We start from the raw sequence: 23,025 nt of genomic DNA on the forward strand, positions 1-23,025 counted from the left end.
AGAGACACCACCTCTCCAGTGAACCAGGAAAGTGGGGCCCCCAATCTGGTGGGCCCAGAGGACAGAACATAGAGCCAAACCGGATTATTCTCAAGCCTTAAAAATCTAATAGAATTTGCCCTATTCGGTTTCAAACTTATTTGGAAACTGCGATCCCTGTTTTTTCTCCTGTGACAGGGTCTCGCTCTATCACGCAGGCTGGGGTGCACTGGTGAGATCAGGGCTCACTGCAGCCTCTACCTCCTGGGCTTAATCAATCCTCCCGCCTCAGCCTCCCAAGGAGCTGGGACTATAGGAGTGTACCACCATACCTGGCTAATTTTTTAGTTTTTTGTAGAGACGGGGTTTCACCATGTAGCCCAGGGTGGTCTCAAATACCTGGGCTCAAGTGACCCTCCCATCTCAGCCTCCCAAAATGCTGGGATTACATGCGTGAGTCACCATGCCTGGCCTGTGATCCCTTTCTTCTTTCTGATTTCTCCTTTTTGGAATGGAAATATCTATCTAGCTTATGCTTGTCCTACCACTGAATTTTGGAAGCAGATAATTTATCTGGTTTCACGGGTTCACAGCTAGAGAATTTTTGCATCAGGATGAATCATACCTCCAGTCTCATTTACACTTGATTTGGATGATATTTAGGTAAGACTTGGGACTTAAAGTTAATGCTAGACTCAGTTAAGTTTTCAGAGTGGCTTATGGCACAGTGACTTATGCCTATAATCCCAACACTTTGGGAGGCCGAGGTGGGCGGATCATCTGAGGCCAGGAGTTCAAGACCAGCCAGGTCAACATAGTGAAACTCTGTCTCTACTAAAAATACATAAATTAGTCAGGGGTGGTGGTGCATGCCTGTAATCCCAGCTACTTGGGAGGCTGAGGCAGGAGAATCAGTTGAACACAGGAGGCAGTGGTTGCAGTGACCTGAGATCGTGCCTTTGCACTGAACCTGGGCCACAGAGCAAGACTCTGTCTCCAAAAAAACAGAAGAGAGTTTTGGGCTGCTGGGATGGGGGTGAATGTATTTTGCATGCAAGGACATGAATTCTGGGAGGCCAGAGAGAACAGAATGTTATAGACTGAACTGTGTCTTCCCCAAATTCGTATGTTAAAGCCCTAACCCCCAATACCACAGAATGTGACTATATTTGGAGATAGGGACTTTAAAGGGGTGGTTAAGTTAAAATGGGGCTCATAGAGTGGGCCTAATCCAATACAAATGGTGCCCCCTGCCTTTTTCGAGACAGAGTCTCACTCTGTTGCCCAGACTGGAGTGCAGTAGTGCCATGATGTTGGCTCACTGCAACCTCCACTTCCCGGGTTCAAGTGATTCTCCTGCCTCAGCCTCCCAAGTAGCTGGGATTACAGGCATGTGCCACCATGCCAGGCTAATTTTTGTATTTTTAGTAGAGACGGGGTTTCACCATGTTGGCCAGGTTGGTCTCAAACTCCTGACCTCAGGTGATCCACTTGTGTCAGCCTCCCAAAGTGCTGGGATTATAGGCATGAGCCACTGTGCCTGACTGGTGCCCACCCCCTTCCGTCCCCCCTTTTTTTTTTAAGACAGGGTCTCACCATGATCATGGCTCATTGCAGCCTACACCTCCCTAGCTCAGATGATTCTCCCATTGTGGCCTCATGATGCCCGGCTAATTTTTAAAAATTTTTTGTAGAGATGGGGTTTCACCATGTTGCCCAGGCTGGTCAAATGGTGTCCTCGTAAAAGAAAATTTGGGCCAAGCATGGTAGTTCACACCTGTAGTCTCAGCTACTTGGGAGGCTGAGGTGGGAGGACCACTTGAGCCTAGGAGTTTGAGATCAGCTTGGGCAACATAGAGAGATGCCATCTCTACAAAATATTGAAAAAACTTGCCGGGCATAATCCTGGCATTTTGGGAGGCCGAGGCGGGTAGATCACCTGAGGTTGGGAGTTCGCAACCAGTCTGACCAACATGGAGAAACCCCATCTCTACTAAAAATACAAAATCAGCCGGGCATGGTGGCGTATGCCTGTAATCCCAGCTACCCAGGAGGCTGAGGCAGGAGAATCGCTTGAACTCAGGAGGCGGAGGTTGTGAAGCCAAGATCGTGCCATTGCACTCTAGCCTGGGCAACAAGAGCAAAACTCCGTCCCCCCCCCAAAAAAAAAAAAAAAAAAAAATTAGGCATAATGGCATGTGCCTGTTGTCCCAGTTACTTGGAAGGTTGAGGTGGGAGGATTGCTTGAGCCCAGGTGTTCCAGACCAGCCTGGGCAACATAGTGAGACTCCGTTGCTATAAAAAAAAAAATAGCCGTGTTTGGTACTGCACACCTGTAGTCCCAGCTACTTAGGAGGCTGAGGCAGGAGGATCGCTGGAGCCTGGGAGGTAGAGGTTGCAGTGAACCATGATCACACCACTGCACTCCAGCCTGGCACAGAGTTAGGCTCTGTCTCAAAAAAAAAAAAAATAAATAACTAAAATAAAAAAATAAATAAAGGAAATTTGGACACACAGAGACACCAGGGATGCTAGTTCATAGAGACCATGTGAGGACACAGTGAGAAGGTGGCCACCTGTAAGCTATGGACAGGGGCCTCAGGAGAAGTCAAACTTGCTGACACCTTGATCTTGGACTCCAGAACGATGAGAAAATAAATTTCTCTGGTTTAAGCCTAGTCTGTGGCATTTTGTTATGGTAGCTTGAGTTAAGACAAGGGGACTGTGGGGCCAGTGATAGGGTCTGTGTGGTGAGTTATGGGGTCTGGGAGGAGGGTCAGTGATAGGGGTTTGTGAGGTCAGAGATGGGAGGTCTATATGATGCTGATGGGGGTCTGGAATAAGTGAATGATGGTGGGATCTGTGGGGTCAGTCATAGGGCATCTCTGGGGTTAGTAATTAAGGATCTCTCAGTGTTAAGAGTCAAGGTCTTTTATTTCCTGATTTTAAAAATTGTCACCATCATAGACCTCCTGGCTTCTCTTGTATCTGTGTCCTAATGGCTCCCAGCAGTGCCTTCAAACAGCCCCTTTATTCCCCTTCTTGTGCCCACCCATGAGCCTAAGTGTGAAAGATCAATTAACTTTGTCCCTCCAAACTGTGGGAGCAGGACTAGACTCTTCTGGCAGGCGGAGAGCTCCTCCTCGGCCAGTGTTCGAGCCCGGTCCACCACTCCTCAGTTCTTCTTGCTCTTGGCTTTTGTGGCCTTGGCATCCAGCATGCTCTGGGCATGAGTGAGGTGCTTCACAGCATCAAGCACAAGGACTCCAGGCAGCACCAGCCACAGGGCATTCATGAAGACAAAGTAAAACCAGAAGTAGAGAGGGTGGCCCAGCTCCCCGTGCTGGAATCCGTCACGGTGCTCCGTCAGGAAGTAGAGCACATCCCCATAGATCTGGCCTGTGGGCGGCAGGAGGGGAAAGAGAAGCCCCAGTGAGGAAGGTAACAGTTTCCCCAATTCTCTATTCCAAGGCACTTTCCAAGTCATCATTCAAGGTCTCAGAGTTAAGTATTCTGAAATCATAGAGCTGAAAATCCGAGAAATCAGAAAAGTGAGATTCCAGACACCAGAGAGCTAAGAATTTCAGAACTCAGGAAAGCTCACACCTTCAGATTTAAGGAAGTTCAAAATCCTCGAATCCAAGACAGCTTAGGATTCTGGGACTAAAGATAACTCCTATCTCTAGAACTAAAGAAAGCTAACAATTTAATAACACAAGATGACTGAGGCTGGGAACAGTGGCACACGCCTGTAATCCCAGTACTTAGGGAGGCCAAGCCAGGAGGATTGCTTGAGCTCAGGAGCTTGAGACCAGCCTGGGCAACATGGCGAAACCCCATCTCTACTAAAAATACAAAAATTAGCCAGGCACGGTGGCACATGCCTGTAGTCCCAGCTACTCAGGAGACTGAGGCAGGAAGATCGCTTGAGCCTGGGAGGTGGAAGTTGCAGTGAGCCCATAGCACTCTGGCCTGGGTGACAGAGCCAGACCCTATTTTAAAAAAAGATGACTGAATCTTACATGAAGGGATCTCAGAGTCCTGATCCTGGAGTTCCAGGGGCTTCTTACCACCCTGGGCCACCTCATGTAACCTTCACAAGAGACTCTGTGATAGAGAAGGAGGAGGAGGAAGAAAAATGAACCCTCCCCACCTGAGAGTACAGGCTCAGAGAAGGGCATGGCTGTTCCAGAGCCTCAGGAGGTTTGTCATTCAGTCTGACTCACCCCTGGAAGGGCACCATTGAGATCCCACCCACAGGGATGCACCTGTGTCTGTGGATTCCCATCAACCCCTCTAGTGCCCAGTACCCCTCTAGTGCCCTCTCCTTACCCACAGAGACCACAAGCTGTAGAACGAAGCGGAGAGGATGCTGGCGGAGAAAGGCGATCACCACCCACAGGCTGAGTGGTCCCCACAAGCAAGCTGTGATGGTTTCCATGCACACTGTGAAGTTGTCAGCCCTGCAGGAGAAAGTATGAGGGGACACTGGCATCGGCTTGCTCTTCCTACAGGTTACCCCATTAGGGTAACTTACCACCCCACCAAAACCAATGCCAGTCTCCACTGACAGAGGCAAACACTTACAGGATGTATCGGCTGTCTCCCTTGGCATACTCTTTCCCTGAAGAAAAGAAGAGAGAGACATGAAGAATAAAAGCAGGGAAAGGAACACACATTTGTGACAGCTGGGGGTCCCTGCAAGAAGACAGACTTCATAACCTTCCCATGCGTCTGCTTCCTCATCTGTGAAATGGGGTAACTGTTTGGATTCTAGTGGTTTATTTATCTAAAACAAGGTAGTATGTGTAAAGCCTGACACAAAACAGTGTGGCTGTGATTGGTACTCAAGAAATGTGTGTGGCATAAAAGGAGGCAAGTGTAGATAATGGAGTGAGTGAAGTAGCCAATGAGAGAGAGAGAATGTAGGTGAACAGAGGAGTGAATAAAAGAGTGAGCAGAGAATCAGTAAGAAAAAGACTGCCGGGTGCGATGGCTCACGTCTGTAATCCCAACACTTTGGGAGGCTGAGGCGGGAAGATGGCTTGCATTAAAGAGTTCAAGACCAGTCTGAACAATATAGTGAGACCCCCATCTCTACAAAACATAACAAAAATTAGCTGGACGTGGTGGCACGTGCCTACAGTCCCAGGCTGCAGTGGGAGGATGTCTTGAGCCCAGGAGGTTAAGGCTGCAGTGAGCTATGATAGCACCATGGTGCTCAGCCTAGACAACAGGGTGAGACCCTGTCTCAGAAAAAAAAAAAAAAAAAAAAAAAAGAAAGAAAAAGACCATCCAATATAAAAACAGGCAGAAGACTTGAATAGGTTCTTCACAAAGAGAATTTCTAAATGGCCAATAAGTATATGAAAGATGTTCAAACTTCCATTAGTCACTAAGGAAAAGCAAATTAAAACCATAATGAGATAGCACTCACATCTACTGGAATGATTGAAATTTAAGAAACATCTGACCAGCCAGGTGCAGTGGCTCATGCCTGTAATCTTTTTTTTTTTTTTTTTTTTTTTTGTGATGGAGTCTCACATGTCGCCCAGGCTAGAGTGCAGTGGCGCGATCTCAGCTCACCACAACCTCCACCTCCTGGGTCCAAGCAATTCTCCTGCCTCAGCATCCTGAGTAGCTGGGATTACAGGCACCTGCCACCATGCTGGGCTAATTTTTGGATTTTTTAGTGGAGATGGGATTTCACTATGTTGGCCAGGCTGGTCTCAAACTCCTGACTTCAGGCGATCTGCCCGCCTTTGCCTCCCAAAGTGCTGGGATTACAGGCATGAGCCACTGCACCCAGCCTTGTTTATAATGGCAGAAGATTGAGGGAAAATGCCCATAAATACCAGACAAGTCAAGTAACTGTATAATGTCCATGCTTCAAAAGTTCTTTATGAAATCATGAGGAGTGACCTCATTGAAAAAAGCAGCCGGGTGTGGTGGCTCACGCTTGTAATCCTAGCACTTTGGGAGGCTGAGGTGGGCAGATCACTTGATGCCAGGAGTTGGAGAACAGCCTGGGCAACAAAGTGAGACCCCGTCTCTTAAAAAAAAAGTTGTTAAAAAAAATAACTTGGTGGGGTAACACATACCTATAATCCCCGCTACCAGGGAGGCTGAGGCAGGAGCATTGCTTGACTGCCCAGGAGTTCAAGGCTGCAGTGAGCTATAATCATGCCACTGCACTCTAGCCTGGGTGACAGAACAAGACCCCGTCTCAAAAAAGAAAATGGCTTCTTTGGTTTTCTTGTAAGGAAAGAAAGAAAAAGAGAAAAGATTAGAAGTATATATAGCACATGGCTGGGTGCAGTGGCTCATGCCTGTAATCCCAACACTTCGGGAGGCCAAGGCGGGCGGATCATGAGGTCAGGACGATGGAGACCACCCTGGCTAATGTGGTGAAACCCCGTCTTTACTAAAAATACAAAAAATTAGCTGGGCATGGTGGTGTGCGCCTGTAGTCCCAGCTACTTGGGAGGCTGAGGCAGGAGAATGGCATGAACCCAGGAGTCAGAGCTTGCAGTGAGCAGAGAGTGCACCACTGCACTCCAGCCTGGGCGACAGAGCGAGACTCTGTTTCAAAAAAAAAAAAAAAGACGTATATACAGCACGTTACCATTTGTGTAAAATGGGGAAAGTGCAAATAATGATAATAATAATAATAGTGAACAGTTACATGGCAACCACTGTTTGCCAAACACTGCCAAACACTGTTCTAAGTACCTTACATATATTACTATTATCCCCCTTTTACAATTGAGCAAATTGAGACTTATGTGTATAAATAAACTGAAAAGAAACATAAACAACTATCAACAGTGCCTAACAGTATTTGGGGACACTTGGTGGATAGAAAGCAGATTTTCACTGCAAATCTCTTTAAATGTTTTTTTGACCCATGTGAATATATATGCAACAAAAAAGTTAAATAATGCTGGGCACAGTGGTGCGCACCTGTCATCCCAGAATGTTGGGAGGCTGAGGTGGAAGGATTGCTTGAGCCCAGGAGTTAAAGAACAGCCTGAGCAACATAACAAGACCCTGTCTCTACAAAAAAGTGAAAATATTAGCCAGGCATAGAGGTGTGCACTTATAGTATAGTCCCAGCTACTGCAGAGGCTGAGGCAAGACAATTGCTTGAGCCCAGGAGTTAGAGGCTGCAGTGAGAAATCATCATGCCACTGCACTCCAGCCTGGGCAACACAGCAAGACCTTGTCTCAAAAATAAGTTATCTACCAGTTTTGGAGGAGAAGGGCAAAAAAAAAAAAAAAAAAAAAAGAAGAAGAATACAAGAATACATAATAATTTTTTTTTTTTTAAGACAAAGTCTCACTCTGTTGCCCAGGCTGGAGTGCAATGGCATGGTCTTGGCTCACTGCAACCTCTGCCTCCCAGGTTCAAGCAATTCTCCTGATTCAGCCTCCCAAGTAGCTGGGACTACAGGCGTGTGCCACCACACCCGGCTAATTTTTGTATTTTTAGTAGAGATGGGGTTCACCATCTTGGCCTGGCTGGTCTTGAACTCCTGACCTCGTGATCTGCCTGCCTCGGCCTCCCAAAGTGCTGGGATTACAGGCGTGAGCCACCGTGCCTGGCTAATTTTTGTATTTTTAATAGAGATGGGGTTTTGCCATGTTGACCAGGCTGGTCTCAAATTCCTGACCTCAAGTGATCCGCCCGCCTCGGCCTCCCAAAGTGCTGGGATTATAAGCGTGAGCCACCGTGCCCAGCCTATAATAAATTGTTTAAAAGGTTAAATAAAAATTTAAAATAAATCAATGGAAGAAGAATAGGTGGATAGGTAAACATGCAAGCCAATCCCTGCCCAGCAAATCCCATTCCACAGCACATGAAAAAACTCAGGACTCACAGAGTTGAGATAAGAAGGCTTGGTCTCCAAGCAGGTCCTCATAGTAGAGAATGAACCAGCCCTCGATCACCAGGTGAATAAACCCACACACTGCAAACCAGCACAGGGACAGTCGCCGCCAAGTCCCCAGTGGGACAACCGCAGCACGACCCGACAACAGCCATGTGGTCACGACTAAGACCCCTGTGACAGAGAAGAGGCCAGCCAGTATATGCCAGGTGGGGTGGTCATTAGGTACAAAGTTGTCCAGTCTTAGGTGCTGAGGCCAGTATGGGTGCAACGGGCCCGCATTGGTAGTCATGTCTTTGTGGGCTGATGGCTGCATGTGGATAGGCAGGAAGTTGAAGGAAAAAAAAAAAAAACAAAACAGGGAACAGAAACACCTGGACAAATAGAAAGCACAGAATGAGATAATAAAATCTAATTCAAATAGTTTACTATCATAAGAAATGTAAATGGACCGAATTTACCAGTTAACAGACAGGACTGTAACACTTCTAATTACATTCCGTTTTGTTTTGTTTTGTTTTCAGATGGAGTCTTGCTCTGTCTCCCAGGCTGGAGTGTAGTGGTACAACCTCGGCTCACTGCAACCTCTGCCTCCCGGGTTCAAACGATTCTCCTGCCTCAGCCTCCCGAGTAGCTGGGACTACAGGTGCCTGCCACCACGCCTGGCTAATTTTTTTGTATTTTTAGTAGAGACGGGGTTTCACCGTGTTAGCCAGGATGGTCTCGATCTCTTGATCTCGTGATCCACCCGCCTGGGCCTTCCAAAGTGCTGGGATTACAGGTGTGAGCCACCGCGCCCGGCCTACATTTTGTTTTAAGACCATGACTAAAGGCCAGGCACTGTGGCTGGTAATTCCAGTGTTTTGGGAGGCTGATGCAGGAGCAGCACCTGAAGCCAGGAATTCAAGTCCAGCCTGGGCAACTTAGCGTAACTCTTCTCTCTAAAAAAATAAAATCAGTCGGGTGTGGTGACAAACGCCTGTAGTCCCAGCTAGTAGGTAGGCTGAGGCAGGATCGCTTTGAGCCCAGGACTTCAAGGCTGGAGTGAGCAGTGACCACATCACTGCACTGCAGCCTGAGACTCTGCCTCTAAAAAAGAAGGCCCGGCGTGGTGGCTCACGCCTGTAATCACAGCACTTTGGGAGGCCAAGACGAGTGGCTCACTGGAGCTCAGGAGTTCAAGACCAGCCTGGGCAACATGGCGAAACCCCATCTCTACTAAAAATACAAAAATTAGCCGGGTGTGGTGGCGTGTGCCTGTAGTTACAGCTATTCAGGAGGCTGAGGCAGGAGAATCGCTTGAACCTGGGAGGCGGAGGTTGCAGTGAGCCGAGATCAGGCCACTGCACTCCAGCCTGGGCGACAGAGCAAGACTCTGTATCAAAATAAAAAAGAAAAGAAAAAGAACATAACTGAAATATAAGGCCACAGAAAGACTGAAAGCTTGTTCCAGCCCTCTAGGAGCCATATTATGATGTGGTAGAAACAGTCCCGGTCTCAGCCCTCAGGGGTCAAAGTCTGGTGGGAGGCACATGGGAACAACACCTGATCCCAGCTCTCCCTGGTCAGTCTGGCGAGGGATATACAGGACCAGTCCTGGTGTCTTCATTCAAGGGTCACAAACTGCTCACGACCACCAAACCCAGTCCTGTGCTCCGGGGTCATGGTTTGGTAAGAGACACAGGAACCAGGCGAGGTCCCGTTGCACAGGTCAGCGTCTTGCACCGTTCAACAAAAAGCTATTCCCTCCCCGACGCAGTTCTGAAAACTGAGGCTGGGGGACAGAGGAAAGAAAACGAATCAGAGCTACAACCCTCGGTGCCAGCGTTTGGAAAGCCAGAGCCTCCCCGCGAGAGCATGCAACGCCGTCAACCTGCACGGAAGAGACGGATTTGGAAAGGGCGGTGTCTGGCGTGCAGCGCTAGAACGGAACACAAAGCCCGAACCAGAACCCTCCAATCCCGCTGCCCAATGAGAAGGCGGATCTTCTGTCGTCCGGACAACCGTGCGGTAGCTGGGGGTCTAGCTCAGGCGCCAGAGGGCGGTGGGGGGGTGGGGAGGGTGGCAAACGGTCTCGCGCTGGCACGCCAAGGGCTGGCCGCGTAGCCGGGGAGAGCTAGGGGAGGGAGCAGGGGGCCGGGTGGAGGGCACTCACCCAGCCGCGCGATGGCAGCGGCCTCCGACACGGGCTCCGGGACCTCTCTAGGCTGGCTCTCGCGCTCTGTCACTTCCCCAGTTCGGGCTCATCCCCTCTTGGGTTCTCTTGCCTGACGGAGCGGGCCAATGGTGAAGCGAAGAAGACGGCCCATGCCGCTCCCAACCAATGGGCACTCTCTGTGTGCCGCTGGCCCCGCCCCCACGCATGGCGCCATTTTCACCTGAGTCAGGTTTGGGGTGGAGACTGGGGCGGGCCAAGGTTAGTGGGCGTTTTGGATCCGTAGCCACTTTGCATCGAGTCCTGGCTTCAATTTCCTCATTCCCTTATCAGTCGATCAAAACAGGGACTCATTAAGGTGTGTATCCTCTTCTTCCGCTGGTGAAATTAGCGTTGCGTTGCATCCTTTCACCTCCGCCCTTTTCTAAGTAGAGTAACCCTCAGCATGATGCAAAGAAACTGTTACAGGAAGATCACATGCTATACACTGCAACCACCCCCTCCCCAGCTCTTCAGTGCTCAGAACTCCTCAGTCCTAATAGCAGCGGTCATTCTCTCTTCTCCCGACCTCAGGTCAGAAGAATGAATCAGAACCCAGGCCTCTCAGTCCTACTGACCAATTGGCATGAAGACCCTCAATCTCCGTGTGCCAGTTCTAAAAAGCCAATCAAACGCCTAACCACTAGTGGGTCCCCAGATGGAGCAATCAATCAGAATCCAGATCCATCCCAGACCTCCCATCCAATTAGAACCCACAACCCTCAGTCCTAAGGACAAATAGGCACCAACCCTTCATCTCTCTTGCTTTCTCTCCTCTGTGTCCCACTCAGAGCAACCAATCAGAATGGGGATCCTTCAGTTTTCCAGCCAATCAGGCCTCCCCCACATCCAACTATGCAATCTGTCCCTGCCCTAATCAAACCAAGCAGGACCAGGATCCTGCCATCTTCAGGCTCTTCATCTAATCAAACAATCATAAACTAACCATGAACCAATCACAGTCTGCTCTCTCTTCATGGTTTCCAGCTTCCAAACCTTTATCCATGCTGTGCCCCCTTCCTCACTCACTCCTATTCGCCTCTGAGCAGTGAAGAAGAAGCCTACTGTATATTTCCTACTTTTATTTGACAATAACAAATTGTATATAAAAAGGAAGAAGGAAGGCGAGGAGGCCCTGGATCTCCCCCTCTCTGTTTCCCCAAGCATCCCCCACCCCTAGGCCCCAACAGGGACCACCCCCTTCCCGCCTTGTGGTGGGGTGGGGATTGACAGGCATGGAAATGGTGTGATTTGTGTGTGTGTGTGTGTGTGTGTTGAGGTGTTGGGGGTCAAGGATGGAGGGGGTCAGGGAGTAGAGAGAGGGCCTTCCCTCATCCCCCATCAGTGGCACCCTGAAAGGGGTCTTAAGAGGGTTATGAGGGTCCACAGATGTGCCTCAGCCTATGAGACGGTAGAAGATCCAGCATCCAAAAGTGACCCAGTGACTGGCCCAGCTGAGCTCTGACCACTTGTGGACAGTGTATGCCATGCCATAGCCCTGTGGGAGAGAAAGAGGTGATGGTCCCACTTAACAAGGACAAAGAAGTTCTCAGGAAAACCCATCCTTTGCCCAAGGACATTTCTGTGACTGCTCTAGGTGAGGCCCCACAGAAGGGCCTAGGTACATATGAAAGGTGACCAGATATAGTTTTTGTCTTCTTCTTTAAAAATCATTTTAAAAACAAAGTGATCCCATTCTCTGACCTGTTATCTCCCTAATATATAAAGAGCTCCTAAAAATCAATTTTTTGGAAAGAAAAATTGCCAGAGAAGGTGAAATAATGGGTCATTCCAGTAAAGGAAAAACAAATGGCTCTTAAACATATGAAAAGATGCTCAGCCTCATTCATAATCTTCCTCATTTTATTTAGTTTCTTTTTGAGACAGGGTCTCATTCTGTCACCCAGGCTGGAGTACAGTGGCACGATCTCAGCTCACTGCAACCTCTACCTCCCGGGTTGAAGCGATTCTCCTGCCTTAGCCTCCTGAGTAGCTGGGATTACAGATGCTGCACTACCATGCCCAGCTAATTTTTGTACTTTTAGTAGAGATGGGGTTTCACCATGTTGGTCAGGCTGGTCTCGAACTCCTGACCTCAAGTGATCTGCCCGCCTGGGCGTCCCAAAGTGCTGGGATTACAGGCATGAGCCACCCCGCCCGGCCATCTTCTTTATTGAAGTGGCAAACATATCCAGGAAGCTTGAGAGGCACTCTGTACTGGTGGGGCAGCAGGCACGTTCAGGCATTGCTGGTGGGAGAGCACAAAAGTACTACTCCATTGAGACTATCAGGAACAGATCCTACAGATCTGTCTGCACCTGTGTGGATCCACGTGGGTACAGAGTTCCTGCTGCAGCATCACTTGCAATAGGAAAGGACTAGAAATCACCTGATGTTCACCAATAAGAGAAAAATTAAACTGTGTCACTTCCTCATAGTGGAAAAAATGAATGAGGACACTATATTCTGATGTGGAAGATTTTCAAAAATTGCAGAACAGTATCATTTGTGTGTTATCTTTAGGGTAAAAACTGGCAAGGGGGTAGAATTAAAATATATTTTTATATTTGTTTGATATGTTTAAATTTTGGAAAGATATTTTAATAAAAGGATAAAAGTGGGCTTGGTGCGGTGGCTCATGCCTGTAATCCCAGCACTTTGGGAGGTCAAGGCGGGTGGATTACCTGAGGTCAGGAGTTTGAGACCAGCCTGGCCAACATGGTGAAACCCCGTCTCACCATGTAACCTGTAAGAGGGTAGTGGGCAGAGGGTGGGAGTAAGTCTTTTCTCTGAATATCTTGAATACTGTTTGGTTTTTGAACCATGTGATAGGCATTCACTATTTAAAAATATTTTAATGAAAACAAAACAAAAACTTTATTTAAAAAGAAGCAAAAAGCCAGGTGTGGTGTCATGCATCTCTAGTCCCAGCTACCTGGGAGGCTGAGATGGGTGGATTGCTCGAGTCTGGGAGTTTGAGGCTGCAGTGAGCTATGATTGTGCCACTGCACTTCAGCCTGGGTGCCTGAGTGACAGAGTGAGACCATGTCTCAAAAAAAAAAAAAAAAAAAAGCAAATCCCAGATTTTGCACACTTAACCTGAATTTAAAAACTTTTTTAATGTCAAAAAACATGAAGTTTTGTTTTCAACTGAAACCTAACTAAAGGAGAAGCAAAAACCTGGATTCTGCAAGAGCCATATGAATAAATGTTATTTTTAAATCGTTTTTAATTTAAAAAGGAGTAAAATCTGGAATTTGCATACTCAACATGAACAAAAATAGTGCATACATTTTAATGAAAAATTTTTAAAGTGCAGAATCCAGGGTTTGTACACTCAACCTAAGTAAAATAAAATACATATTTTTTGGCCGGGCGCCGGTGGCTCACGCCTGTAATCCCCGCACTTTGGGAGGCTGAGGCGGGCAGATCACCTGAGGCCAGGAGTTCAAAACCAGCCTGACCAACATGACAAAATCCCGTCTCTATTAAAAGTACAAAAATTAGCCCAGCATGGTGGCACATGCCTGTAATCCCAGCTACTCAGGAGTCTGAGGCAGGAGAATTGCTTGAACCCAGGAGGTGGAGGTTGCAGTGAGCCGAGATCGCACCATTGCACTCCAGCCTGGGCAACAAGAGCAAGACTCCATCTAAAATAATAATAATAATAATATATATATATTAATTAAATAAAACAAGGTGCTCATGCCTGTTATCCTAACACTTTGGGAGATTGAGGCAGGGGGATTGCTTGAGCCTAGGAGTTCAAGACCAGCCTGGGCAACATAGGGAGACACTGTCTCCACAACCAGGCTTAGTGTCATGCACCTGTAGTCCCAGCTACTCAGGAGGTTGAGGCAGAAGGATGGCTTGAGCCCAGGAATGTGAGGCTGCAGTGGGCTGTGATCACGCCACTGCACTTTAGCCTGGTGACAAACCTTGTCTCAAAAAAAAAAAAAATTAAATAAGAAGTCTTGCAAATTCTACCTAAACGATAATGAAGTGAAATAATTAACACAAGTAAAACCTGGATTTTCCACTCTATCTCTATAAAATGAATTTTTTTTTTTGAGACAGAGTCTCGCTCTGTTGCCCAGGCTGGAGTGCAGTGGCATGGGCTCACTGCAACCTCCGCCTCCTGGGTTCAAGTGATTATCCTGCCTCAGCCTCCCGAGTACCTGGAATTACAGGTGCGCACCATCACGCCTGGCTAATTTTTTACATTTTTGGTAGAGACAGGGTTTCAAAGGGTTGGCCAGGCTGATCTTGAACTCCTGACCTCAAGTAATCCGTCTGCCACGGCCTCCCAAAGTGCTGGGATTACAGGCGTGAGCCACCATGCCCAGCCTAAAAGTAATTTTATAAGTAAAATAAATAAACATATTTTGCATACTTCATCCAAATAAAAGACCTAATAGTGTGACTCAAGCAGAGGGACTATGGGAAAGGACCGAGGAGCACTGGCTGCCCAGGTGAAGCAGCACAGTCTGAGGAGCTCAGGCTTCAGCTTCCCAGCCTTTGTCCTCATGGTTTCCCCCTGCCAGGTAGCGCCACCCTTGGTTAACCACACAGCCCAGGGCCCCACCTCACCTGCTCCTCTGTGGTGTCGTCCACATCGACATCAAACAGGGAGCCCAGGTAGGCCAGGTGGAAGATGGCCAGGGCTCCAAAGAGCAAATTTAAGGCTCGCACCCCCAGGCCCTGTGGGGGACAGATGGATATATTTGGCAACTGGACCTACTCACTGTGTCCTACCTCCTCCTTCGTGGGGGAGCCCAGGGGACACACAGGGCACAATGGGTTCCAGGACTGAGAATGCCCAGGGTACCCCCTGAAATAGGGAAGAGATGGTTCAGGGAGCCTCCTATGGGAGTACAGAGGCATCCAAGGATGAGGGTACTGTTCACAGTGAGGGCATCCTGGGTTGGGGAGCTTCGAGTCTCCAGGCAGAGGAGGAAGAGTGGCAGGGCTTTGAGTCGGGGCTTTATAGTAATGAACGGGAGTCGGGTGGGAGACAAATATGAGGTTGTCTGTACTTCTTATTGCAAACAGAATGAAAAACACAAAACCAAACCAAACCAAATCCCCACCATGACCTAGCGAGCCCATGCCTCCCACCCATCTCCCCTCCCCACCCTACCTCTGCTCAAGCCACACTGGCTGCCTTGCTATTTCTCAAAGATTCCAGGCCCTCTCCTACCTCAGGGCCTTTCCACTGGGTGTCCCTCTGCCTGGAACGTTTCCCTCTCTCACCTCCTTCGGTTAAAGGCCTCAAACGTCACCTCACCAGGGAGGCTTCTCTGACCTCCCTATTTCAAATGGAAATCACCCCCATAAAGGAATCACCTTTTCCTTACGCATTTTCTCCTTAGCACTACTTGCAATCTGACACACTATTATTAGACTTTACTGACTCATTTTTTATCTACTGTCTGCCAGGTTAAAATGCTTGTCCCATAGTGCTGGGACTTCGGTCTGTTTCGTTCACCATGTCTCCAGCACCTAGAGCACCAACAGGCACTCAACGGATGTTCATTGGGGGAAACAAATGCCAGGTGTGTATACAGCAGATGCTCGATAAATGCCTGTTAGGGAAACAGATGCTAGCGAATAGAGGAGAGGTTATGGGGATGGCTCAGGCACCAAAAGAAGAAGTTGGGCACCCTGAGACAGATACAAGGTAGAGACAGAAGGAACATTTTTGACGGGGAGTGTTGGGCACAAGGTTGCCCAGGCTGAACCCTCACCAAGCGATGCTGGTGTGAACAGTCTGGCGGGCACCGCTTTGACAAGACACAGGCACTGAGGATCCGAGCCAGGCGCTTCCGGAGGACTGGGGCAGTGGGGAGAGGTAAGGGGGTCAGGTTAGCCTCAGGGGAGGCTGGCTCCAGCCCCCGACCAACCTTCTATCCATCGGCTGAGCTGGGCCCTGCACTCACCATGCTCCACGTAAGTGATAAAAGCCAGGGATAGCAGGACCGCAGCCAGGTGGAAGCTGAAGCCCTGGGGGAGTGCAGGGGACAATGGAATGAGTGAGGAAGAGGCCCTGCCACCCACCCCCACCCAGCTTCCACCCTGATCCTGCTCCACCCTGCTCACATGTAGGAGGGCACTGGCTGCATAGGTGACCAGGACAGCTGAGAAGGTCCCCAGGCGGAGAGCATTCTTGAAAACATCTGGAGGGGAAGAGATGTGGGACAAAATTCTCCTGAGAGTCCCCCAGCCCCTCCTGGAAGGCCATCGGCAGGATGAGAATACCCACAACCTGTTGGAGCCCCCAGGATAAAGTCCTTAGATGGCCTCAAACTTCACATGCCCGAAGCCCAGCTCCTGATCTTCCCCCGAGCCTGCTCCTCCCAGTCTCATCAAGTTCAGTCAATGTCAACTCTACCCTTCCAGTTCCTCAGGGCAAAAACCTGGGAATTACCCTTCATTTGCCCTCCCCAAACTTCCACATCCAAATTCAGCAAATCGTGTGAGTTCCACCTTCAGAATATGCCACAATCTGAGCTCTCCTCTCCACATCCACTGCCGCCACCACCATCACTGGCCTGGTGATGGCAGTGGCCTCCTCACTGCTGCATCCTTGCCCCCTCCCCTCAGTCTGTCCTCACAGCAGCCAGAGGGATCCTGTTGCAACCTGAGTCAGCCCAAGGCCCTCCTCAGCTTGGAGCCCTGCCGTGGCGCTCGTCTCTCTCAAAGAAAAAGCCAAAGTCCTCTCTGTGGCCCACAAGACCCTCCAGGCCCTCCCTGACCTCATTGCCTGCCACTGGCCCCTGGCTCACTCTGCTCCTGCCCCCGCTGGCTTTCTTGCTGTTCCCCATGCACCAAGCAAGTTCCCACCTCAGGACCTTTGCACCTGCTGTTCCCGCATCTGCTACATTCCTCCCCCACATATCTGCACTCCCTGCTCCCTCACCTGCCTTGCGTCTTTGCTCCAATGTCACCTCCTCGGGGAGACTTGCCCTGGCTAATTTTTTACAATTGCAATACCCCACCCTCCCCACTCCTATCTCCTGCCAGCACTCCTGGATCACCTTTACCTGCTTTATCTTTTTTTTTTTTTTTTTACCATAGCACTTATCAACACCTGAGCTATTATGTATTTTTTTCTCTTATGTATCATCTGCCCCCCAGGAGAACTGCAGCTCCACAAGGGTAGGGATTTTGGGTGCCTAGCACACGGAAGGTGCTCAGTAAATGTTGTATGAATGTATGAAAGGGCCTGGATTACCAACATAGCTGGAGTGGTGACTTGGTGACTCACAGTTATTTAGCCAATAAGACATAGGCAGGTTCCAGCTTGTGACAACTTCCACCATTGACCGAGGCAGCTCCACATTCAGTGGCTTAGACACCGTCAGGTCCCTGTTGGCAGAAGAGATATGCACATCCATTTGGGATCTCAACTCATCTGACCACCACACTTCTGTCTTGGCTGTTCCCTCCCTGGGAGCACCCGCCCTCCTCCCTGCAGCTCCTCTAGGCAGCACCCTGTGGGAGAGGGGGTCCCCAAGCCCTCCCACCATTCCAGGTGATCCTTCTTCTCGGTAAAGCCAGCCCCCGCCAACGTGGCTGTGGCCTCGGACAGAAAGCCCACAAAATAGTTGCTGAAGTGGAAGGAGACAGCACTCTCGTAGGCTCGCAGCCACCTGGGGAGAAAGGGGCAGGGGTGAGAGGCATCACGTTCAGGTCCCAACATGATACCCCACCACATGTCAGCATCCTGGGCCCCGCTCTGTAGACTCACCTTACCATGGTGCCCCTAGGGCCCCCAGGGGTCAGGAAGGCAGCAGAGAAGAAAGAAAAGAGAGTCAGAGAGGCCCTGGAGGCTGGTCTGAATTGTTCAGACAAGACAGATGAAATGTAACTGCAAAAAAGGTGAACTATGATGGTCACACACAGACATCCACCCTCAGGCAGTTAGTCTTATGTGGCTCAAACGGATGCATGAGCTGTCCTATAATATGGCATGTCTTATAATATGTCCTATAATGTGGCAGGCTCACATGGCCAGACGGCCAAAGCCAGCCACCATCAGAGGCCCGACTTCACAGACCTGCACCCTCTAACAGCCAGACACAAATATCAGACTCCCAGCCTTGCAGTGCTCTAACCTGACTCAGTGACCATAGGACAGCCAAAAATCCCTGAGCGGGGCACAGAGAACATCAAACACCCTGCTATGCACACACACACACCCCCTACTAGTTGCAATCAGACATGGTCAAAAACAGGCAGCATCTTGCATTGGAAAAAGTATAGGTTCTGAAGTTAGGCCTGGGATTCATGCCTGGCTGCTTAGCTGGGTGACACTGGTCAAGTCACTTGACCTTTTGGAGACTCATTTGGCATTAGACCTAAACAGCAGTCAGGGAGTGGGGCAGGGGCCATACGACCAAAGAGCCCGATCAAACCCTATATTCAAACCAGAGGCAGTCAGTCCTGTAGGCTGGCACAGACCAGAGTTGGGTACAACCCCTCAGCTAGACAACACCAAGCCATCAGGCAAGGCAGACACACAGGCAGAGGTAGCCCATGAACTCCACAGACAGGCATATGACAAGCCACAGGCAGATCCACTCCTGGCCAAAGCTACAAAAAATCACAGATTTATCTTATCCAATGACAGCCACGCACCCTATCATTGACGGTACAGCCAGACAGCCACTCACAGGCTTACATTCTGGGGGTCAGTGGCCAATAGACAAACAACCCATACATATCCCTAGCCAGAGTCACTGACAGGTTAAAGTCACCCAACGAACACATACTTGTCACTCTCCATGACAGTTATGTGACTCGCTTCTAACAGCGAGACAGCTGAACAGATGGACAGCCAGACACATAGTATGTGTTGGAGTGTCAGTCATACAGAGTCACAGAGCCAAGCTTGGTCAGCCAGCCAGCCAGCCACAGTCTCTGTCTAGTCATGGAGTTGACGGTCAGACACACTTGGACACACAGAACCCATTGGTCATGGGCTCTGCCCCCACTCACGTCAGCCCCACTCCACGCGCCCTCACACCTGCCCTCATTTACCTGGCTTTGCGTTTCTTGCTGTAGTAACAGAAGACAGAAAGAAGCATTAAGAGACAGGCTCAGAACTGGGGAAACCGTGGGTTCCTACCCAACCCCCTCATTGCTGGGCAGGGGCCTCAAAGGCTGTGCTCACTTGCGAAGGAGGCGGTCACCATCGAGGGGGATGAAGTACGGGAAGAGGTAGGGGCCCACGCAAGTGGACAGCACAAGGCACAGCAGGGCCAGTGCCAGGCTCCGGGCCACCTTCTGCAGCCATCGGCAGCTCTGTAGGGATCAAGGCTCCATGAGTGCTGCCCCAGGGTGGCTCCCACAGTCCCTGCCCACCCATCCACTCAGGACCTCACCAGTGGGCGGCCTTGGACAGCTTGTAGGTAGCTGTGGAAGGATATCCAGGGCCCGAACACGATGGTGCCCACGAAGTAGAGGTAGCCCATGAACTCCACCGGCGAGGGCACTGCACCCACCTCGCCCCGGTCCAGGTCAAAACCCAGAGACACCGCTTTCATGGCCACAATCATCTGGGCCCCTATGTATGGTGCCCATGGTCAAGTGGATGGGCAGAGAGCAGATCAGCATGGCAGGGAGCAGGTGCATCAGGTGAGATGTGGTAGGAAAAGGGGGCACAAGGATGGATAGGTGGGCATGGGACAGATAGGCAGGTGGGCAAGGAAGCCCAGGACAGATAGATGCCCTTACTCCAGAGAGTCAGGCACGTACATGACACGAGACAGACAGACTTCGGGAAAATGCACAGTGGAAAGAGACACGGACCCGAGGGTAATGTGAGGTCTGCATGTGCAGTGGGGTGGGCAGGTAAAAGCAGGGGAGGAAAGGCACAGGGTGGGGGCAGTTAGGAGACACGGAGTGGGGCAGGGGGGTTGGGCAGGTGAGAGGAGCAGGGGCAGGGCTACCTACCTCGCATCTTGTGCCATGTCACGGTGTCTACCATGTGCATCTCACTGAGGAAAAAGGTGCTGGTCTTGGTCCCATGACACTCATGGCCTCTGAGACCACGGGGGATGGGGGAAGGGGGGACCAAGGTGCCCAGAGGGTTCTGCCTCCTCCTATCCTACAACAGTCTCATGGCAGAAAAATTCTCCCAGGCTTCCTCCTCCAGGGGGAGCCCATGCCCAACCTGTCCCTTACAGTCCTGTGAAAGGACAAATCTCCCAGATTCCCTTCTCCAGGGACACTCCACACCTTCCCTGTTCTGTTTCTCCTCATAGGCAAATGATTCTCCCAGACTCCCTTGTTTCTCCAGGGAATCTCACCACCCTCCCTGTCTTGGACAACTTCATCAGGGGCCTGGGGACCCGCCCACGCACTTCAGCCAACAGTGTGAGGATAAGGATGCACACTCATACCCCATGAGTAGGTAGATGAGGATGGTGACAGAGAGGAAGACGCCTCGATGGGAGGAATGTCGGCAGAGGAACAGCACGAGGTAGCACAGGAGGCTGAGCAGCACGACCCAAACCATGTGCAGCTGGAAGAAGTGGTAGAGGCTGAAGAACCCGCCTGCCACGGTGCTTGCATGCTTCAGGTAGGATGGCAACCCTTTGGGTGAAAGGGAGAAAGAAAGGGAGAGAAAGAACGAGAAAGAGAGAGAGAGGGAGTGGGAGGAAGGGAGGAAAGGAGGAAGGGAAGGAGGGAGGGAGGGAGAGAGGGAGAACAAGAAAGAGAAGGTTGGTGGGCTGGTAGGAAGGGGAGGATGACCTGGGCAGAGGGCGTAGCCAGGGCAAAGGCCTTCAGGCTGGAATGTAGTGGGATTGGAGGGGCCAAAGCAGGTGTTGGGGAGCTGGAGAGGGTGGCAGGGCCTGGGTTTAAAGAAAAGAAACATCTGTAAAGGGCATTTGGGGGACCCTGGAAGAAATTCAGATATCAATTTATATAGGATAACATTATTGTATCCAGATTCAATGTCTTGGGGGGTGATGGTGGAGGATGTGTTTGTGGGGGATGATGTCCTTGTTCTCAGGGGCCACACACTGAAGGATGTGAGGTACAGTGTCATGATGTCAGCAGGTTATTCAAGCAATTCAGGAAGATGATAGATAGATAGATGGATGGATAGATAGATAGATAGATAGATAGATAGATAGATAGAGCCAGCTAATGTGGCAAGATGTTGACAGAGAATCTGGTGGTGCATACGTGGGTGCTCATTGTACTATTTTTTCAACATTTCAGTAGCTTTGAAATATTTCAAAATAATAAACCTGGGAAAAAATAGAACATCCATTAAAAAAAAAAAAAAGAAAAGAAAAAAGAAAGTGTAGAACCTTCGGATCTCAGATTTCCAGAAATCTCTGCCTCCTATAGGAATCTTGGGGACTTGGAATCTTTCATTAAGATACAGGCCTGCTATGACTGTGGAAACATTTCAGAATCCTAGAATCCAGGAAATGCATCATGCCCTGATTATAGAAATCCACAAACGCCAACATTTCAGAAGTCTAGAATGTGAGAATTTCAAATTGTCAGAATCTCCAAACCCTGTAATCACGGTACTTTGGGATTCCATAACCCTGTGACATCAGCATGGCAATGTCTTATAACCTTGGGATGTAGACATTTCAGAATCCCAAGATCCAAGAATCTCAGCTTTCCGGAATCCCAGAACCCAGGAATACTGAAGGGCATGGCTTGGCATGGCAGGATGTGGCTCGGTGTGGCGTGGCATGGGGTGGCTGGCATAGTAGGATGCAGTATGGTGGAATGGGGTTTGGCCTGGTGGGATGTGGTGGGGCTGAACGTGTTGGGGCCCAGCTTGGACATGCTGGGGCCTGGCAGGATGTGGCAGGGTAAGGTGTGGCTCGATACGGATGAATGTGGGAGGTCTGATATGGCCTGGCATGGTGGCGCACCGTATGGCAGGCACTTACCGAGCCTCCAGAGGAGGCGGCAGGCGAGGCAGATGGCAAGGAGCAGCCAGATCTGGTCAAGGCCCTGCTGGGCAGTAGGCAGGAGACAGCCTTGCAGTAGCTGCTGGAAAAATTCCTGGCGGCTGAAGGTGGCCATTGCGGACCCCCACGGATGGATGGCCAGATGGATAGATCTGTCAAAGCAGGGACACAGAGGGAGCGGGTGTCCGTGGGGCAGACCTCGCTTAAGGGATGGACTCCGACACTCACATTTCAGCTTGGGGCTGCCCAACCCATGTAAAGGCACGTACTGGAGGACTGGGGGAGGGTGTGAGAAGTCAGGTACATCAGACTGAGCCACCAGCTGTGTGCATGTGAGTGTTCGGCATGCACACGCACAGCCTGTGACCTGGAGTGAATGAAGGACCTCTGTCTCTCCAATGCTGTGAACAGTCCAGTCCGATGGTGATGGGATGGCATACATTTCAGGCCCATATATCAAATGGGGCGGGCGACGGGAAGGGGAATCCCTGGTTTCCAAGGTAGAGTCGCTCTGAGTGGAGGGCAGAGAGGGGGATTCTGTGACACTTGGGGGCCGTGTGCATCTCTCCTTGTATGGATGCAGCGGCGCGGGGCGGGGGTTTGTCCTGTATCCTCCGCGCGCCTCATCTCATCCCCACCCGGCGAGAGGCCGCCAACAAAGTCCTGCCCAGGTCTGGGGACTGCAAGGAGGTGGTGGCAGAGGACATAGCCGGAGGGAGAGTCGGAAAGGTGATGGGGAGGGGGTCCTAGCGCTCGCGCTACAGATCCACCCGGGGAGGCCGGCTCAGGGATGGGAGCTGGGGAGCCGCGTGCGCACTACTGGCGACCTACCTGGCAGGAAAGAAGCCGTGGTCCTGGGGACCGAGGACGCGCTGCCGCCGCCGCTGCCTCCTCCGGGCAGCCTCCCCCGCAGGCCGCAAGGCCGGGACCAGCAGCGGCTCCCAGGGCGGCGCGGCGAGCGGGCCCTTTAAATCCCGGGGCGGCCCGGCCGCCGGCTCGGCCAATGGGAGAGCGG

General features: G+C 50.5%; 2 protein-coding genes across 7 annotated transcripts; both read right to left on the reverse strand.

Annotated features, from left to right (window-relative positions):
• Window positions 1–2,894: 2,894 nt before the first annotated feature.
• On the reverse strand, window positions 2,895–10,130 carry EB (EBP cholestenol delta-isomerase). Of its 2 annotated transcripts, none has more exons than XM_011761845.3 (5): window positions 10,024–10,130; window positions 7,860–8,242; window positions 4,567–4,603; window positions 4,312–4,442; window positions 2,895–3,378 (listed from the first exon to the last, which is right to left on the reverse strand). In XM_011761845.3, the coding sequence occupies exons 2-5, from the start codon at window positions 8,182–8,184 to the stop codon at window positions 3,155–3,157; spliced, it is 717 nt and encodes a 238-aa protein (XP_011760147.2). In that variant the 5' UTR covers window positions 8,185–8,242; window positions 10,024–10,130; the 3' UTR covers window positions 2,895–3,154. The 2 variants fall into 2 exon arrangements, with proteins under 2 accessions (XP_011760147.2, XP_070944911.1); XM_071088810.1 differs by lacking the exon at window positions 10,024–10,130 and adding an exon at window positions 9,414–9,548.
• Window positions 10,131–11,424: 1,294 nt separating this feature from the next.
• Window positions 11,425–22,987, reverse strand: LOC105493894 (porcupine O-acyltransferase). 5 transcript variants are annotated; one of them, XM_011761847.3, is made up of 16 exons: window positions 22,842–22,980; window positions 22,280–22,521; window positions 21,990–22,162; window positions 20,469–20,661; window positions 20,020–20,063; window positions 19,449–19,630; window positions 19,238–19,368; window positions 19,105–19,122; window positions 17,813–17,827; window positions 17,589–17,714; window positions 17,330–17,430; window positions 16,162–16,238; window positions 16,002–16,065; window positions 15,810–15,895; window positions 14,653–14,763; window positions 11,425–11,560 (listed from the first exon to the last, which is right to left on the reverse strand). In XM_011761847.3, exons 2-16 carry the CDS (start codon window positions 22,450–22,452, stop codon window positions 11,459–11,461), a joined length of 1,596 nt encoding a protein of 531 aa, XP_011760149.1. In that variant the 5' UTR covers window positions 22,453–22,521; window positions 22,842–22,980; the 3' UTR covers window positions 11,425–11,458. The 5 variants fall into 5 exon arrangements, with proteins under 5 accessions (XP_011760149.1, XP_011760150.1, XP_070944909.1 ...); XM_011761848.3 differs by lacking the exon at window positions 22,280–22,521 and having other exon boundaries at window positions 22,842–22,987; XM_071088808.1 differs by lacking the exons at window positions 17,813–17,827; window positions 19,105–19,122.
• Window positions 22,988–23,025: the final 38 nt, after the last annotated feature.

Source organism: Macaca nemestrina, chromosome X (assembly GCF_043159975.1).
Source record: "Macaca nemestrina isolate mMacNem1 chromosome X, mMacNem.hap1, whole genome shotgun sequence".
NCBI lineage: Eukaryota > Metazoa > Chordata > Mammalia > Primates > Cercopithecidae > Macaca > Macaca nemestrina.

Bases quoted from the DNA above. Each gene is read 5' to 3' on its own strand.
- EB (XM_011761845.3), bottom strand. From the start codon at position 8,184: ATGCAGCCATCAGCCCACAAAGACATGACTACCAATGCGGGCCCGTTG. The intron at 4,604-7,859 runs GTGAGTCCTGAG...TCTTTTCTTCAG, and splicing joins AGCCTTCTTATCTCAACTCT to GGAAAGAGTATGCCAAGGGA. The intron at 3,379-4,311 runs GTAAGGAGAGGG...TGCCGCCCACAG, and splicing joins ACAGCTTGTGGTCTCTGTGG to GCCAGATCTATGGGGATGTG.
- LOC105493894 (XM_011761847.3), bottom strand. From the start codon at position 22,452: ATGTATGCCATCCCATCACCATCGGACTGGACTGTTCACAGCATTGGA. The intron at 19,631-20,019 runs GTAGGTAGCCCT...CACCATACATAG, and splicing joins GACATGGCACAAGATGCGAG to GGGCCCAGATGATTGTGGCC. The intron at 19,369-19,448 runs GTGAGGTCCTGA...TGATCCCTACAG, and splicing joins CTGTCCAAGGCCGCCCACTG to AGCTGCCGATGGCTGCAGAA.